This window comes from Anomaloglossus baeobatrachus, chromosome 5 (genome assembly GCF_048569485.1).
Source record: "Anomaloglossus baeobatrachus isolate aAnoBae1 chromosome 5, aAnoBae1.hap1, whole genome shotgun sequence".
NCBI classification, from domain to species: Eukaryota; Metazoa; Chordata; class Amphibia; order Anura; family Aromobatidae; genus Anomaloglossus; species Anomaloglossus baeobatrachus.
Genome location: NC_134357.1, coordinates 540,150,580 through 540,170,174, shown reverse-complemented (window position 1 = coordinate 540,170,174; position 19,595 = coordinate 540,150,580). Strand labels below are relative to the sequence as shown.

The following is a 19,595-nucleotide window of genomic DNA, read 5'->3' as shown; positions in this document are numbered from 1 at the left end:
TTTGCACTTGTTAGATCTGGTGAGAGCACTCAGATTCTACATTTCTCGTACGGCGCCCCTGCGCCGCTCGGATGCACTCTTTGTCCTTGTCGCTGGCCAGCGTAAAGGGACACAAGCTTCCAAATCAACCCTGGCTCGGTGGATCAAGGAACCAATTCTCGAAGCTTATCGTTCCTCGGGGCTTCCGGTTCCCTCAGGGCTGAAGGCCCATTCTACCAGGGCCGTGGGAGCGTCCTGGGCCTTGCGGCACCAGGCTACGGCTCAGCAGGTGTGTCAGGCAGCTACCTGGTCGAGCCTGCACACTTTCACGAAACACTATCAGGTGCATACCTATGCTTCGGCAGATGCCAGCCTAGGTAGGCGAGTCCTTCAGGCGGCGGTTGCCCACCTGTAGGACGGAGCCGTTTACGGCTCTATTATGAGGTATTATTTACCCACCCAGGGACTGCTTTTGGACGTCCCAATTGTCTGGGTCTCCCAATGGAGCGACAAAGAAGAAGGGAATTTTGTTTACTTACCGTAAATTCCTTTTCTTCTAGCTCCAATTGGGAGACCCAGCACCCGCCCCTGTTTTTTGTGTACACATGTTGTTCATGTTGAATGGTTTCAGTTCTCCGATGTTCCTTCGGATTGAATTTACTTTAAACCAATTTATAATTTTTTCCTCCTTCTTGCTTTTGCACCAAAACTGAGGAGCCCGTGAGGCACGGGGGGTGTATAGGCAGAAGGGGAGGGGCTTTACACTTTTAGTGTAATACTTTGTGTGGCCTCCGGAGGCATAGCTATACACCCAATTGTCTGGGTCTCCCAATTGGAGCTAGAAGAAAAGGAATTTACGGTAAGTAAACAAAATTCCCTTCTTTGACAGGTCCCGACCTCAAGAATTTGCTCATTGGTGTGCTCATCAGATTTTGGAAAGAAGCAGTTGCCATCACTGCAGATATACAACAAATGTTTCATTGCTTTTTAGTCGATGAGGAACATAGAGACTTCCTACGGTTCCTTTGGTTCAGAGATAACGAACCTACTAAAGACATTGTAGAGTATCGTATGAAGGTGCATGTTTTTGGCAATAGCCCATCCCCTGCAATAGCAATCTATGGTCTTAAGCGATCTGTGCAAGGAAGCGAAAAAGACTTTGATGAAGATGTTAAACAGTTCATTGAAAGAGACTTCTACGTAGATGACGGCCTAAAGTCTCTTCCATCTCCTCAGGCTGCAATCAGCCTACTCAAGAGAACTCAGAATGCACTTGCTTGTTCTAATCTCAGATTGCATAAGATAGCTTCTAATAGCAAAACAGTGATGGAAGCCTTCTCTGTTGAAGACTATGCCACCGATCTGAAAGACCTAGACTTATCCACAGACTCTCTCTTCCTGTACAACGCAGTCTATGGCTCAATTGGGACTTAAAGTCTGATACCTTCACATTTCAGATCGCCTTAGAGCAAAAACTCTTCACACGACGAGGAGTCTTGTCCACAATCAACAGTCTATATGACCCCCTCGGATTCGCTGCACCGGTGATCATCCAAGGTAAGACCTTGCTAAGAGAATTAATGGTAGGCTCTGTTGATTGGGACACCCCACTTTCTCCTGGGAAAGAAATCGCATGGGTGACCTGGAGGGACTCTCTAAAGACATTATCTGACCTGCATATACACAGGCCATACACGTGTATTCCCTCAGAGAAAGTTCTCTCTAGGAAGCTGTGCATATTCAGCGACGCCTCAGTTAAAGCCATAGCCGCAGTCGCCTATTTGAAAACGATAGATGTCATGGGTAATGTCCACATAGGGTTTGTCATGGGAAAGGCCAAGTTGACTCCATGTCCAGAATCCACAATACCCAGACTAGAAGTCTGCGCTGCTGTTCTTGCCACAGAACTGGCGGAACTTATCACATCAGAACTCGATCTACAGCTTGAAGATGCAGAATTCTTCACCGATAGCAAAGTAGTGTTAGGCTACATTCATAATGAGACTAGGAGATTCTATGTATACGTAAATAACCGAGTACTTAGAATTAGGAAGGCTTCACAGCCTTCTCAGTGGAGATACGTACCAACCGACCAAAATCCTGCAGACCATGCGACCAGAGCGGTACCGACATCACGCCTCAAAGACACTAACTAGCTAGTCGGGCCTGCACTTCTGTATCAACCAGTACCCACTGCTCACGAGACACATACACATGAACTCTTCGAACCCGAATCAGATGTAGAGCTACGGCCTCAAGTTTCCACACTTAGCACAACGATCACCAACAGGCACCTTGATTCCAGCCGCTTCCTCAGATTCTCTACCTGGAGATCGGCCTACAGAGCCTTGACTTGCCTGATACATGTCATTAGATCCTTTAAAAACAGACAATCGAGACCAGCTCCATGCAAAGGCTGGCATCGTTGTCATAAAGTGGAATAGCTTACGCAAGCCAAACACGCAATCATCTGTTGTGTACAGCATGAAGCTTATACCCAGACTCTAGAGTCCCTCCGGAACCACAGAAGTGTCCCAAAAGATAGTCCCCTTAAAAAACTGGACCCGTTTGTACTCAAGGACTGCTGAGAGTCGGGGGACGAATTTCAAATGCAAAGCTTGAAAATGACGAGTGTACTCCAATCATTGTTCCTCACTGCCATGTTGCTTTCCTGCTGGTTGAGCATTATCACGCACAGGTTAGACATCAAGGGCGCTTGATAACTGAAGGAGCCCTACGGAAAGCGGGTTTCTGGATAACAGGAGTTAAGCGACTTGTGAGTAGAGTCATCTTCAAATGTATCATCTGCAGGAAACTCCGTGGTTCTTGTCAATCCCAAAAAATGGCAGACCTACCAGCAGACCGTTTGAGTACCGAACCTCCTTTTACTAATGTGGGCCTCGATGTGTTTGGTCCCTGGTCAGTTGTCACACGTCAGACTAGGGGAGGACATGCAAACAGCAAGCGCTGGGCCGTCTTGTTCACATGTTTGAGTATTAGAGCTGTACACATAGAAGTCATTGAGACAATGGACACATCCAGCTTCATAAATGCCTTCAGACGATTCATTTCTCTCAGAGGACATGTAAAGCATATACGCTCTGAAAGAGGATCTAACTTTGTAGGAGCATGTGGTGAACTAAAGATTCCCTCAAATCTGGACATTAACCAAGTAGAAAGACGTCTTTCAGAACTAGGTTGTACGTGGACCTTTAACCCACCGCACTCATCTCATATGGGAGGTGTGTGGGAGCGCATGATCGGCATCGCTCGCAGAATCCTCGTTTCCATCTTTCTGTAACTTGGTCCTTCGAAGCTCACTCATGAGACTCTAACAACCTTCATGGCCGAGGTAGTAGCTATAATGAACGCCAGACCACTGGTTCCCATATCCAATGACCCTGATGACCTATCTCTGCTCACCCCTTCAACTCTCCTCACCCAGAAGTTTAATGTGAGTATGCCGACTTCTGGAGAGTTTACTAGAAAAGACTTGTACAAATCTCAATGGAAAAGAGTTCAAATGTTAGCAGACCTTTTCTGGACCAAGTGGAGAAAACAATATCTCTCTACATTACAGACAAGAGACAAATGGCAAGATAGTAGACCCAACATGAAACCTGGAAATGTTGTCCTAGTGAAGAACACTCAGTCTAAAAGGAACGAGTGGCCTCTAGGATTGGTAACTAAGGTCTTCCCAAGTCAAGACGGACAGGTCAGGAAAGTGGAAATCAAGATTCCCAAGCAAAGTGGAAAGCTGTTTCTTAGACCTGTATCTGAACTTATTCTATTGCTCTAGTTTAAGTTTATGTGGCATTCCCCCGGATGCCAGACGGGGAGTGTCATGCCTTCATAGAAATGCATATAATTATTTTATTATGACATGTAATAAGATAACATTTAGCAATTGACATTGATACTGATGTCGTGATATCCAACAGCGCCATCTGTTGACAATGTTGTCTTACTGCAGTTAGTTTAATGTTTCACTGGTTACTGTGCAATGAAAATTGTCCTACCAAGGCTTATGTAGTTACCCATCAGACCTTGCATAGGCTCTGCCCCTTCTTCTTCTTCAGCAGCCATTTCAGTTACATGGACACACACATTCTGCATGCTGAATATCTCTCCAGATCTCTGCTCCTTATGTTTGCCTCTACATAGCACAGTCGGTGAGTTATGATCCCCTGGTTAGGGCTCATCAAATTATAATGTAGTTGCTCTGTTCTGCAAGTATTATCCAGACATTATAGCTAATATGTATTCGCCATGTAGTGCATTTAACCTGCATGTCCTGTATCGAATGGAATGCTATGTATCTCAGATATGTTTTATGTTGTACTTAGTATTTTCATTTATTTCTTGTAGTTTTACACTGATCTCATTAATAAAAGTTGTAAAGGACCCCCAGCGTCCGAGTCAATGCATTGATGGGAAAGAGTTAAGCTGGCTGTCAACTCGTCTTCCAAAGCACAGATTGAGGGTGCCAGAACAACTACCTCCTCAAAAGGGTCAAAAGATTGCAGCCAACAGCAGAGCTCGCCTTCTTGTTAAGCTTATGCAGCTTATTAGAATCAGAGACCCGCACACTACTACCCCAGCATATGAGTGCAAAAAAGATGGCACTTGCCACTACAGACTGGCAGAACATTTCTAATATTTTGCTGCACACATTAAAAGACCTCAGTTTCCTTAGGAAATACAATATGCTCATCCCCTTCTTGTAGACCATCTCTGAGTGGCATCTCCAGTCCAGTTTGCTATCCAGGTGGACCCCCAAATATTTGTAACTCTCCACCTGCTCTACCTCCTGACCAGCAATAGTGATCGGTAAACATTCCATCTTTCTCCTGCTATAGTTGGCCACCAACTCCTTAGTTTTCTTAACATTTAGTTGTAGATAGTTACCATGGCACCAATCCACAAAATTTGACACCACCCTTCTATATTCCTCATCCCCCTGGTCCCCCCTAATACATCCAACAACCACGGAGTCATCGGAGAATTTTTGAAGGTGACAAAAATCAGATTTATACTGAAAGTCTGATGTATACAGTGTGAATAGGAAGGGCGCTAGCACCGTTCCCTGAGGGGCACCAACACTGCTCAATAATCTGCGGACATACGCACACACACATGCATACACTCAGCTTTATATATTAAATAAAAGATTTTTTCAGTGTTTGTGTTTATTAATCGGTAAGTCAAAGAAAATAATGGGGGTCTCAGACGTCTACCATCACTAAACTATGGCTTAGTGGGAGCTGTGAGGAGACATTAACCCCTTATTAGCCCTGGTGCGGTGGCAATCGGGGAATCGAGAAGAGCCAGGTAAACTAATAGATGCGGCATTGCTGGGCGGCTGCAGGCTGCTATTTTTAGGCTGGGGGGGCACTAACCATGGGCCGAGGGCCGTTTTTTTTCTTTTTATTGAAATTATTTATTTAAATAATTTAAAAAATTGCATGTGGTTCCTCTTATTTTGATACACAGCCAAGATAAGCACACGGCTAGGGGCTGAAGCCTGTAGCTCTATGCTTGATATCACAATATGGGGTGACCCTATGCCAATTTTTTTTTCTAATTTATATATATTTTTAAACCACGATATAGCCACAGATTTCAATCACAGATGCTAACAGACACGCTGACACTCAGCGTGAGGGCGCTGTCTGACTGCAACCAATCACAGATGTAAGTGGGTGGGGAAAAACAGTGCATTTGCATGAGGCTAATGTGCATCCCTGGAAGTAGAATGAGCAGCCGCAAGAGCAGTTACAGTCGCGCCGGATACTCAGTTTGTATAGCACACCTGCGACAATCCCTCTATTCCTTCTACCACCATGTTTAAGTGCCGATTGTGTTCCCCATAGACTTACAGTATATGGAGACCGGTGTCCTGCCAGATACCCAATATCAATTCTGTGTCGGAAACGGGTTTGTTATTTTGCTTTTTTTAAAACCCGGTTAGACCCACTGACCCCGGATATCTGTGAGTCTGACCATCACTACTGCTGGACAATAGTGAGAAAACAGATCGCAATCTTCGGCTATGTGCGCACGTTGCGTAAAAACATGCAGTTACGCTGCGCTTTGTAGCGCAGCGTAACTGCATGCGTCCTGCGGCCCCTGCACAGTCTATGGAGATTGTGCAGGGGCCGTGCGCACGTGGCGTCTAAGAGCGCAGCGCTTCGGCTACTGCCGAAGCGCTGCGCAAAAAGAAGTGACATGTCACTTCTTTCCTGCGCTTTGCCGGCAGCTCCTGCTCTGTCTATGGCAGGGGCTGCAGGCAGAGCGCATGGAATCGGCGCTCACTACGGACATTTCTGCAGCGATCTAAAGCGCACATGTGCTCTTCAGATCGCTGCAGAAATTTCTGCAGCACTTGTACGCAACGTGCGCACATAGCCTTAGTAAGTAATTGAATTTTGCTGCATAACTTGCAATTTCTATTAAATTGATTTGTATATAAATGCTATAAAATGTTAATATATATTTTTTTCAACTTAAATAATATATAGCTTTTATTTTAACAGATGACTCTACCAAGAGAGCTAAAGGACATCTGGTATCGTCATATTTTAAAGCAGAAGACCAAGATATCACTTGTGATATGCATGAAGAGCATTTAATTATCTCGGATATACTTTCGGTCTTTCACACTAGAAATTTCTCTTCTCATCCAATACAGACTATTGGGCAAAAAATAAATAACAGACATGGCGGTCAATATGAAAGAGCTGACACAAGCAAGAAGCCTTTTTCATGTTCAATTTGTAGGAAATGTTTTGCACTTAAAACCAGTCTTACTAGACACGTGAAAAATCACACAGCAAAGAAATCATATTTATGCACAGAATGTGAAAAATGTTTTAATCAGAAATCAAATTTTATTACACATCAAAGAATTCATACGGGGGAGAAACCATTTACATGTTCAGAATGCGGGAAATGTTTTATCCAGAAATCCGATCTTGTTAGACATCATAGAAGCCACACAGGAGAGAAACCATTTTCATGTTCAGAATGTGGGAAATGTTTTAACAATAAATCAGCTCTTGTACAACATTACAGAATTCACACAGGAGAGAAACCATTTTCATGTTTTGAATGTGGGAAATGTTTTAACCAAAGACTAAGTCTTGTTAGACATGGAAAAACTCACACAGGAGAGAAGCCATATTCATGTTCTGAATGTGGGAAATATTTTGCAGAGAAATCTAATTTGGTCAAGCATAAGAAACGTCACGCAGGGGAGAAACAATTTTCATGTTTTGAATGTGGGAAATATTTTAACCACAAATCAAGCCTTTGTAGACATCAATCAACTCATAAACAATAAAATGTATGTTTTTGCCAAGAATGTGGGAAATGTTTTCCATTTAATTCAGATCTTCTTGAGCATAAAAAAAGTAATAGTGGGAAGAAGTCATATTCATCTTTGGACGAAGGGCAATTTTTTTAGCAATCGGATCAAAAACCAGAGTTGCACAAGAAGAAGCCATTCTCGCGTGCTGTGGGTGGAAAGCATTTCAACAAAAAGTCAATTGTAATTGCAAAAAAATGCTCACAGGAAATACATTGTCATGTCTAGAACGTTGAAATTGCTTTGCCTACAAACTCTCTTCAAACTGTAGGGGTACACGCTCTCAAGTAGGCACTAGAGTTCACACAGGCATCAGATTCTTGTGTCAAAACAATGTGAGGTTTTTTGAACTCCAGAAACTTGCACTATTCTTAAAATGAAATACCTCCTTTTTTGGCAGACTCGTAACAATAAAAAAAATCACAGTACTTTTCAATAAACAGCAAACTAATAACAGGGTCTCACCCAGATAACAATGCAGGATCTCCTTTAAAATCCGTGTGCTCACATTCCCTGTTTACATAGACACGGCTGAGTTAGTCTCAGTTCAGTCATATAAAACGTCTATTGTCCATAGCAACCAGTGATACTTGCAGTTTGATTCACAATCTCAGGCCTCCAACACACACCCGTTAAAAACACGCACGTGCTGCGAGACACGTATTTTCCCTGTGTGTTGTGTGTGGTAAGTACGTGTCTCAGGTACGTGCGGTCCACGTGTGTTCTCCGTGTGCTATCCGCGATAGCACACGGAGAACCGGTAATTTGCATACTCACGTGGTCCGCGCTGCTTTCCAGGGTTCTGATCTTCGGCTCCAGCCCCGCCCACTCCCCGCTGATGCGGTTTCCGGCCGAGCGGAGGGGTGGAGATCAGCGGCCGTGACAGCACGCCCACCTCCTTTACACGCTCATAACGAGCGGCGGCCGGCAGGAACATTATGCAGCGGAAGAATCTGCGGGGACTGGTGGAGGTGAGTATGTGTTTTTTTTATTTTTAAATTAATGACACGTGTTCTCCGGCGCATGTCACACGGAACCGCATCCACATTACATCCGTGTGGTACGGGTGCGGGCCGTATGACCCCCGTGATGCCGGAGCATACGTGGACATGTCAGCGTGAGAAAATCACGGACGCACGTAAGTACGGAACGGACACACGTTCCGTTCCAAAATACTTACGTGTGTCCAAACAATAATGAAAGCATACCGTTAGGTCCAGAAATATTTGGACAGTGACACAATTTTCGCGAGTTGTGCTCTGCATGCCACCACATTGGATTTGAAATGAAACCTCTACAACAGAATTCAAGTGCAGATTGTAATGTTTAATTTGAAGGTTTGAACAAAAATATCTGATAGAAATTGTAGGAATTGTACACATTTCTTTACAAACACTCCACATTTTAGGAGGTCAAAAGTAATTGGACAAATAAACCAAACCCAAACAAAATATTTTTATTTTCAATATTTTGTTGCGAATCCTTTGGAGGCAATCACTGCCTTAAGTCTGGAACCCATGGACCTCACCAAACGCTGGGTTTCCTCCTTCTTAATGCTTTGCCAGGCCTTTACAGCCGCAGCCTTCAGGTCTTGCTTGTTTGTGGGTCTTTCCGTCTTAAGTCTGGATTTGAGCAAGTGAAATGCATGCTCAATTGGGTTAAGATCTGGTGATTGACTTGGCCATTGCAGAATGTTCCACTTTTTTGCACTCATGATCTCCTGGGTAGCTTTGGCTGTATGCTTGGGGTCATTGTCCATCTGTACTATGAAGCGCCGTCCGATCAACTTTGCGGCATTTGGCTGAATTTGGGCTGAAAGTATATCCCGGTACACTTCAGAATTCATCCGGCTACTCTTGTCTGCGGTTATGTCATCAATAAACACAAGTGATCCAGTGCCATTGAAAGCCATGCATGCCCATGCCATCACGTTGCCTCCACCATGTTTTACAGAGGATGTGGTGTGCCTTGGATCATGTGCCGTTCCCTTTCTTCTCCAAACTTTTTTCTTCCCATCATTCTGGTACAGGTTGATCTTTGTCTCATCTGTCCATAGAATACTTTTCCAGAACTGAGCTGGCTTCATGAGGTATTTTTCAGCAAATTTAACTCTGGCCTGTCTATTTTTGGAATTGATGAATGGTTTGCATCTAGATGTGAACCCTTTGTATTTACTTTCATGGAGCCTTCTCTTTACTGTTGACTTAGAGACAGATACACCTACTTCACTGAGAGTGTTCTGGACTTCAGTTGATGTTGTGAACGGGTTCTTCTTCACCAAAGAAAGTATGCGGCGATCATCCACCACTGTTGTCATCCGTGGACACCCAGGCCTTTTTGAGTTCCCAAGCTCACAAGTCAATTCCTTTTTTCTCATAATGTACCCGACTGTTGATTTTGCTACTCCAAGCATGTCTGCTATCTCTCTGATGGATTTTTTCTTTTTTTTCAGCCTCAGGATGTTCTGCTTCACCTCAATTGAGAGTTCCTTACACCGCATGTTGTCTGGTCACAGCAACAGCTTCCAAATGCAAAACCACACACCTGTAATCAACCCCAGACCTTTTAACTACTTCATTGATTACAGGTTAACGAGGGAGACGCCTTCAGAGTTAATTGCAGCCCTTAGAGTCCCTTGTCCAATTCCTTTTGGTCCCTTTAAAAAGAGGAGGCTATGCATTACAGAGCTATGATTCCTAAACCCTTTCTCCGATTTGGATGTGAAAACTCTCATATTGCAGCTGGGAGTGTGCACTTTCAGCCCATATTATATATATATATATAATTGTATTTCTGAACATGTTTTTGTAAACAGCTAAAATAACAAAACTTGTGTCACTGTCCAAATATTTCTGGACCTAACTGTAGGTCCACGTGTCTCACGGATGTGTGTCTTAGGCCTCAGAGAGAGTCTGGCTTGTCTTCCTCCAGCTCCAACAAAATCCACACTGCTCAGCTCCCCAAGCTGACAGACAAGTGAGTACGTGGCCTGGTACTGCTCCTTGCTATTCAGGTGCACCTAATCAAGACCTGTAGTGCTAGCATTTAACCCTTTCCTACCTGGCTTTCCTACAGTATACAGAGAAATCACACCGTGAATTAGACATTTGTTAAGTTATTTTATTGTCATTGAACAAGTAAAAATAGAACAGATGGTCAAATGTCATGACAGAGAAAAAACGGAGCAGTAAATAACAGAGTTGCTCCAATACTTTTGTCTTGATTACCTATCGAAGGATATGAGCAAAGAGCGAGAAGCCAGCATCTGTAATAAAATCTTGGGTTTATTTGGTAAATTCAAAAGCATCTCATTTGGTTCCACAAACAGGAAATATAGGCTCTGCTTACACATCTAATGGATGCGACAATTCCGGGCAGCTGGAGGCTGATATTTTTAGGCTGGACCTCCCGAGCCTGAGAATACAGCCCCAGCTGTCAGCATTATCTTGGCTGGCTATCAAAATTGGATGGAACCGTACGTCTGTTTTTTTATTTTTTTATTTAAATAAAATTAAAAAAGCCGCATGCGGTTCCTCTTAGGCCGGAGTCACACTTGCGAGGGACTTGCATGAGTCTCACATCGCATCACCCAGTACGGCTGCACACACTCTTCTGACAGGAGCGGCTCGGCTGCATGTAGTTCTGTGCTGCTGCAAGCTCGTGTCTGGAAATCGTCAGGCTGTGTTGAGTGATGCGATGCAAGACTCACACGTGTGACTCCGGCCTTACAGTGCGCTCACGCGAACCGTATGACTTGTCCGAGTCTTGCATTGCATCACCTGGCAGCCGCACACTCTCCGGACAGGAGTGCAGCTGCATAGAAATACAGTACATGCAGCCGACCTTCTGTCAGGAAAGTGTGCAACTGTCGCATGATGCGATGCGAGACTCGTGCAGTTGTGTGACTCCAGCCTTATTTTGATACACAGCCATAATAAGGCCTGACAGCTGCAGCCTGTAACCATGGGCTTTATCTGTGTTAGTGTCAGAAAACTTTTACACCACGATACTGACCCTCAGACATTTACACTGCTTTCTCCGCCCAACGCCCCTCCTTGTGCCTATGATTGGTTGCAGTCAGCTGACACGCAGGGTGAGGGAACGTCTAATTGCAACCAATTACATGCGCTGGTGGGCATGGAAAACAGTGAATATTCAATGAGGGTAAATTGTCAGTTTTGGAAGGGAAAGTGTGACCTGGAAGCAGCTTGCTGCCATGACAGATTTTCGGTGAGCACACCACGTGTGCTTCTACCCTCTATTTTTTCTACCAACATTTTTAATCTCTGGAATCTGGTTCCAATAGACTTATATGGGTACCAGATTCCGAACCGGGTTCCATTTTCTTCGAGTCCGCCGAGCTTTAGTGGTGAGTTCTTCTTCAATGGAAATCATCAAACAGCGTCTGGACAGACTTCTGTCCGAGATGGAAATTTGTCCTGGCCGAAAGAAAAGTTGTCCCTCTTGTTTCTGAGGAAAACTGACAGCACATACTCCATTCTTAAAGGGAAGGTGCCGTGTTTTTTAATTTTTGTATTAATAATTATGATGATTATATGATATGATTATGGAATCAATTATTTTTATTACAAAATTCAATTCATTGTTTATTTAGTTTTTATTTAATTCTATTTTTACTCAAACACTGAGAGTCGCCATCTTGGACTTGTAGTGTGAAATGACAGTTACCTCAAATCTGTCAGCTCCCTATGCATAAGGGCTGATAATCATCGTCCGACCCTATCTCTAGCACTGAGGTTGCTCCCTGCTGTGACCTGGACATGCCACCTGGGCTGTCCAGATCACAGTTCTGGGAGGAGACCGCCGCCATCTTTGTGAACCCCACAGTGTATGCTGTGTGCTGCATTTTCTCCGATACCCGCTCTGTGCTAGTCTTAGTAAAAAGATAATGAGCAGGCTCACAGGAGGAGGTGATGGGAGCGGAAGTGGGGAGCGGTGATCTATAGTACAGTGCCTGGCTGCAGATCACCGTGTTGGCCAAAAGTATTTTGGCACCCCTGCAATTCTGTCAGAGAATACTCAGTTTCTTCCTGAAAATGATTGCAATCACAAATTCTTTGGTATTATCATCTTCATTTAATTTGTCTTCAATGAAAAAAAAAATATCACAAAGCCAAATTGGATATAATTCCACACCAAACATTAAAAAGGGGGTGGACAAAAGTATTTGCACTGTTTGAAAAATCATGTGATGCTTCTCTAATTTGTGTAAGTAACAGCACCTGTAACATACCTGTGGCACCTAACAGGTGTTGGCAATAACTAAATCACACTTGCAGCCAGTTGACATGGATTAAAGTTGACTCAACCTCTGTCCTGTGTCCTTGTGTGTACCACATTGAGCATGGAGAAAAGAAGACCAAAGCACTGTCTGAGGACTTGATAATCCAAATTGTGAGGAAGCATGAGCAATCTCAAGGCTACAAGTCCATCTCCAAAGACCTGAAAGTTCCTGTGTCTACGGTGCGCAGTGTCATCAAGAAGTTTAAAGCCCATGGCACTGTGGCTAACCTCCCTAGATGTGGAAGGAAAAGAAAAATTGATGAGAGATTTCAACGCAAGATTGTGCGGATGGTGGATAAAGAACCTCGACTAACATCCAAACAAGTTCAAGCTGCCCTGCAGTCCGAGGGTACAACAGTGTCAACCCGTACTATCCGTCGGCGTCTGAATGAAAAAAGTGACTATGGTAGGATACCCTGGAAGACCCCACTTCTTACCCCAAGACATAAAAAATCCAGGCTGGAGTTTGCCAAAACTTACCTGAGAAAGTCTAAAATGTTTTGGACGAATGTTCTCTGGTCTGATGAGACAAAAGTAGAGCTTTTTGGGAAAAGTCATCAACATAGAGTTTACAGGAAAAAAAAAGGTATTCAAAGAAAAGAACACGGTCCCTACAGTCAAACATGGCGGAAGTTCCCTGATGTTTTGGGGTTGCTTTGCTGCCTCTGGCACTGGACTGCTTGACCGTGTGCATGGCATTATGAAGTCTGAAGACTACCAACAAATTTTGCAGCATTATGTAGGGCCCAGTGTGAGAAAGCTGGGTCTCCCTCAGAGGTCATGGGTCTTCTAGCAGGACAATGACCCAAAACACACTTCAAAAAGCACTAGAAAATGGTTTGAGAGAAAGCACTGGAGACTACTAAAGTGGCCAGCAATGAGTCCAGACCTGAATCCCATAGAACACCTGTGGAGAGATCTCAAAATGGCAGTTTGGAGAAGGCACCTTTCAAATCTCAGGGACCTGGAGCAGTTTGCCAAAGAAGAATGGTCTAAAATTCCAGCAGAGCATTGTAAGAAACTCATTGATGGTTACCGGAAGCGGTTGTTTGCAGTAATTTTGGCTAAAGGTTGTGCAACCAAGTATTAGGCTAAGGGTGCCAATAATTTTGTCTGGCCCATTTTTGGAGTTTTGTGTGAAATGATCAATGATTTTATTTTTGTTTCATTCTGTTTTGTGTTTTTTCATTTCAAGCAAAATAAATGAAGATAATAATACCAAATAATTTGTGATTGCAATCATTTTCAAGAAGAAACGGAGTATTATCTAACAGAATTGCAGGGGTGCCAATACTTTTGGCCAGCACTGTATAGTACATAAGAGGGAGAGCCAGCACTGCTTGAGAATGGCATGCAACAATTAAAAGTGTAAATTCATGAATTATTCCAGCTGTCCTATAATGCAAAATGAGATTTTTAGCAAACAGTAGATCAATTTTTTGAGCTACCCCTGCCACGTCACGGCAAATCTCAATAGGGGGGTATTATAGTACAGTTGGAATGAATATGTGAATTTACACTTTTAATTGCTGCATTCCATTCTTAGGCAGTGCTGGCTCCCCTCTCTTTTTTTTGTTTATTGGTCTGGTGGCTGATTCCCACCTTGCTGCGCACACCTGTTTTGGTTTGCAAATTCCTAATGTTTCTATCAATTAATTTTGGTGGCTGTTCACCAGCCACCTCACCCTTTTCCACAGGCATTTAATTAAGCCCTATTTACTGGGGCCTGCTCCGCCTTTATTCATGGCTGCTGGTTAGGCACTGTGAGGGCCAGTTCTGACATTGTCCTGGTGTGTGTGGCGTCTGCTGCACATGTTGTGGCCTGGGCTGCCTTTATTCAGTTCAGGATCTCTGCAGTCACCAACAAAATGGCTCCGCACTGTGATCCTAAACTTCATCCTCCCTTATCCTTTTGGAAACACCCAGAACGGGAGGGATAGGCATAACATCACACACAGGAGAGCAGATTCTGACCACTTTTACTGCAGTTGTAATGTGAGCTAGTTCTACAGCAGGATTTCAGCAGCTGCTCCCCCTAGTGATTAAGAGTGGAAAATATCAAACTTAAAATTATTTTTTATATTTTGATCATTTAAAAACAAAAGGATAATATTTAAACAAAACATTAATACTTTACATTTTTTTCAGTTATTGAAAACATTTTTTTTTTTTATGACACCTTCCTTTTAATGAAGACAGAGGAAGAATTCTCCAGTTTCTGAGACAGAGAAGTATCTTTCATTACACAGGTCTGCTAAAAAAATTTTTTCGAGAGCTGTTTTGGTTATTCCACGTAATCTGTATGTTTTTGAGTGCGCTGAATCTGAAAATGAACTCCGTTTAGTCATAGGACATCACATTTTCTGACAATTTAAGTAACTATGTTAAACAAGACAATACCTCAAAATAAATGAAAATAGACTCATAAAATTAATTTATTACAAATGTTTCATGAAAATCATTTTTTTAACTGCAATGAGCTCACTAACACACACTAAAATTGAGTCTTTTTCCCCGTGAGGCTTCTCTTGGTACATTTACGCTTGTTAGTAGCATCTGTAATGTCTCTCTGAAGTGTCCAACAGTAGTCTGCCATCATTGTAATGCTCCATCTTCCCTGGTATCTTCTTTCCATCTCTTTAATGTCCTGGTGGAATCGTTCACCTTGCTCTACACTCACAACTCAAATTTTCAGGAAAGTTGTCAAGGTGCGACTGGAGGAAATGCATTTTCAAACTCGTCAGGCAACTTAAAGCTTGAAATGCTTTCAGCATTCGTCCGATGATTTGTTTGTAGTCAGGGTCTTTGTTATTGCCTAAAAATGTCTTTATGACCTCTTTAAATGCAATCCACCCTTCTTTTTGAGGATGCGTCATGGTATTGATAAACTCTTGATCAGCTATAAGCCTTCTAATGTCTGGTCCGACGAACACACCTTCCTTCAATTTTGCCTCCAAGAGGCCTGGAAACTTGGCGACCAAGTATTTGAAGCATTCTCCATCTTTTGGAAGTGATTTTATGAATTGCTTCATCAATCCCAATTTGATGTGGAGAGGTGGTAGAAGAACTTTATGGGGAGGAACCAAAGTTTCTCAGAGGACATTTTTTTCACCAACTGTGAGCACCCTCGGCTGCCAATTCTTCTTGGTCCAGTGATTTTGTCGGTCTCGACTGTACCATAGACACAGAAAACAAGGGTATTTGGTATACCCAGCTTGTTGCCCGAGCAGCATGCACAAGACTTTCAAATCCCCTCACTTACCAACCGTGGTCTTCATATTTAAGTTTACGAAGAACCAATTCCAAGTTCTCGTAGGTTCCCTTGAGGTGCACGGAATGACCTACAGGGATGGAAGCATAAAAACCGCCATTGTGGAGTAAAACTGCTTTGAGACTTCTTTTTGAAAAATCTATAAAAAGACGCCATTGCGCTGAATCATATTGGATTTTGAATTGACCCATCAAACCTTCCACATCAATGCAATAAACCAACTTATCTTCCTGGGCAAAGTAAGGAAGGAACTAGTCTTCAAGATGTCTGAACCATGAAAAAGACACTCCTGGCAACAATAAATTCTTGCTTTTGAGCCTTGAGCCGAGTAACTCAGCGGCATCTTTGGGAAGATTTAAGTCTCTTACCAAATCATTCATCTCCTCCTGGGAAAACAATTTTGGTCTTGTATCATCTTCAAAGTCAGAACTTGATTCATCTGGTTCAGGTATGACTCCACCTTCATCGGACATAGTTATCTCTTCCAAGGTAGCAGGGGTCTTGGGTACTGGTATATCTGTGCCATGGGGGATGGGACAAATTGCTGAGTGAATATTGGGGTATGAAATGGAATGCTTCCAATTTGAATTATACCCTTTCACATCGCATGAACAAAAGTAACAATCGTCACTATGGTTCTTTTGCTCTCCCCATACCATAGGAATCCCATAACGGAAAGCTTTTTTCTTACCCTTGAACCAATTTCGGTGGTCCTCAACACACCATTTGCACACTTTATGAGGCGCCCAAGCTTTATCTTGATCTCCAAGCTTTAGTCCGAAATATGTGAAGTATACTTTTTTCACAAAGTCTGTAATATTCAGATGTTGCTTCAACACTGTATATTCACCACAAAGGTAACAGAAACTGTCAGGCGAATTAATGCACTTCCGCTGAGCCGTAATGCTAATTTTGGGAAACACGGTTGAATATGAAGAGTTAACACGAACTGAGATTAAAAAGTGTGAACAGGCGAGAACAAAGATAAAACAATTGAAACAAGCCCAGGCATGTAAGAGCCCGCTCATTCAGCTTGCAAAATGTTGATGCTGGTTTCATTAGCTCACTCTGAAAGTTCTTTTCTTTGAAAGTTATAATTTTTTGGCATTATATATCTTCAATGCATTGATGTGAATTAATTAGTAGTAATTTTGACTTTAAAAACCCTAAAAAAAAAAAAGAAAAAAATTATGAAAAATTTACTAAATTTGAAGAGAATTTTTCATTTTGTGGCAAATCCTGATGTCCAGGATTTTTTTCAATATTTTTTTTCATTTTCAGCACACCAAAATACATGAAATTAGATGAAAATAATCAAACAGCTTTTTAGTCGCAGACCTGTGAATTATTTAAGGTAAACAGAGAGGGAGTATCCTCAATTTATGCAAAGCAAAACGAGAATCCTTCACTCCATCAGGAGAACATAGAAATAGAGCTGCATCAATTTTATCTATGATACATCAAGAGAGATACCGTATTTTTCGGACTATAAGATGCACCCTGGTTTTAGAGGAGGAAAATAGGAAAACAAAATGTTAACCCTAGAACACGCAACCATAGAAATCTACACTTTCAAACAAGTAACCTAGCAGGCCTGCGAGGCCCCAGGTATGAGTTCTAGGGTTAAGCAAAAAATGTGGTCATAACACATTTATGGGGTGAGGATCTGCTGCTGACACTGTTATGGTGGTAATGTCCCCAAATTCTCTGCTAAGGTACCCCATCCTGGTAATGATCCTCCTGCCTTGTATATGATCCCCATCCTTGTATATCTGTCCCTCATCCTGGTATAGCCTCGATCCTGTTATATACCCCCATCCTGCTCATATATCCCCATCCTGCTCATATATCCCCATCCTGCTCATATATCCCCATCCTGCTCATATATCCCCATCCTGCTCATATACCCCCATCCTGCTCATATACCCGCATCCTGCTCATAAAATACACCCATCCTGGCATATGGCCTGTATCCTTTGGCAAAGAAAAAATATAAACGTTTATACTCACCTTTCCTCACTTCCTGCAGCATCGCTCGTCTTCCTCTCTGTGTCAGCTCAGCAGCAGCGCCGCTGACCTCTGTGGAGCCGTCACTATTCCCCTGCAGCATCGCGATGTCCTCCTGTCTGTAGCCACTGCTGTGTGTGGAGACTAGCGGTGCGCACAGGGATGACGTCATCCTTGTGCTCCCCATTCTCTATACAGATCAGCTGGCTGGCAGACAGGAGGATATCGCGGTGCTACAGGGAACGGTGAGTATAGTTATTCATTGCCCTCCGTGCTGATGATGATGCGCGGGGGGTCAGTGAATACAGCCGCACATACATGATCACTCCAGGCTGTAGGTGCCACGGGTGACTACGCGGGCCAGCTATTTACTATATACTATGCATCCCAATCCCATCATCCCTCCCACCTGTCAGTGGCGGCTTCAGCTTCATCTACAGAGATGTTGGGCAGGAGGATGCGTGCATATGAAATGAGCGGGCCCACGTGGTCATGGCAGGCGTTGCACAGCCTGCTCGTGCCACCGATGACCTGACTCCACCGCAGCACCCTCATGCCCCGCAGCCCTACATTCAGACTATAAGACGCACCCCCCACTTTCCTCCAACATTTGGTGGAAAAAAAGTGCGTCTTATAGTCCGAAAAAAAGGTAACCTTTATTTTTTCTGAGGAACAATGAGAGAGATTGAGCCTCCTCCATTTTAGGTATAGAGAGATAAAGCTTTTACCATTTTATATGAAGAACATTAAGAGAAAGATAAAGTCTTCTCGACTTTATCTGAGGTACTCTGATTAAAGCGCACCAATCACCAGGATTTTCCTACAGTATATAACCTAAAGCCAGTGCTATACTGGCACTATGAGGCTGATTCTATACATACCTTTAGTTGTCAGTTCGAATGTTTAAGTTTTGAATCACAAGCAAGTAAAGTTTGTAAAATGAAGTTTTTTGATTGACAGCAGTTAAGGCCCCGTCACACTAAGCAACATCGCTAGCAACATCGCTGCTAACGAACAACTTTTGTGACGTAGCAGCGATGTTGCTAGTGATGTCGCTGTGTGTGACATCCAGCAACAACCTGGCCCCTGCTGTGAGGTCGTTGGTTGTTGCTGAATGTCCTGGGCCATTTTTTAGTTGTTGCTGTCCCGCTGTGAAGCACAGATCGCTGTGTGTGACAGCGAGACAGCAACAACTAAAATGTGCAGGCAGCAGGAGCCGGCTTCTGCGGAGGCTGGTAACCACAGTAAACATCGGGTAACCAAGAAGCCCTGTCCTTGGTTACCCGATATTTACCTTCGTTACCAGCCTCCGCCGCTCTCACGCTGTCAGTGCCGGCTCCTGCTCTGTGCACATGTAGCTGCAGGACACATCGGGTTAATTAACCCGATGTGTGCTGTAGCTAGGAGAGCAAGGAGCCAGCGCTAAGCATTGTTCGCTGCTCCCTGCTCTGTGAACATGTAGCTGCAGTACACATCGGGTTAATTAAGCCGATGTGTGCTGTAACTAGGTGAGCAAGGAGCCAGCGCTAAGCGGTGTGCGCTGCTCCCTGCTCTGTGCAGCTGCACCCTGTACTCTATACCTTATATATGTACCCTGTGCAGCTGCACCCGGTGTGCGCTGCTCCCTGCACATTTAGCTGCAGCACACATCGGGTAATTAACCCGATG

At 43.5% G+C, this 19,595-nt stretch overlaps 1 protein-coding gene across 1 annotated transcript in view; it reads left to right on the top strand.

Moving 5' to 3' along the window:
• LOC142312198 (uncharacterized) overlaps positions 1 to 19,595 on the top strand; it is a 144,793-nt gene that overhangs the window by 21,622 nt on the left and 103,576 nt on the right. Inside the window, exon 6 of the mRNA XM_075351100.1 lies at positions 6,516 to 7,308. Coding sequence (XP_075207215.1) covers positions 6,516 to 7,308 — 793 coding nt within the window. The remainder of the gene's footprint in view (positions 1 to 6,515; positions 7,309 to 19,595) is intronic.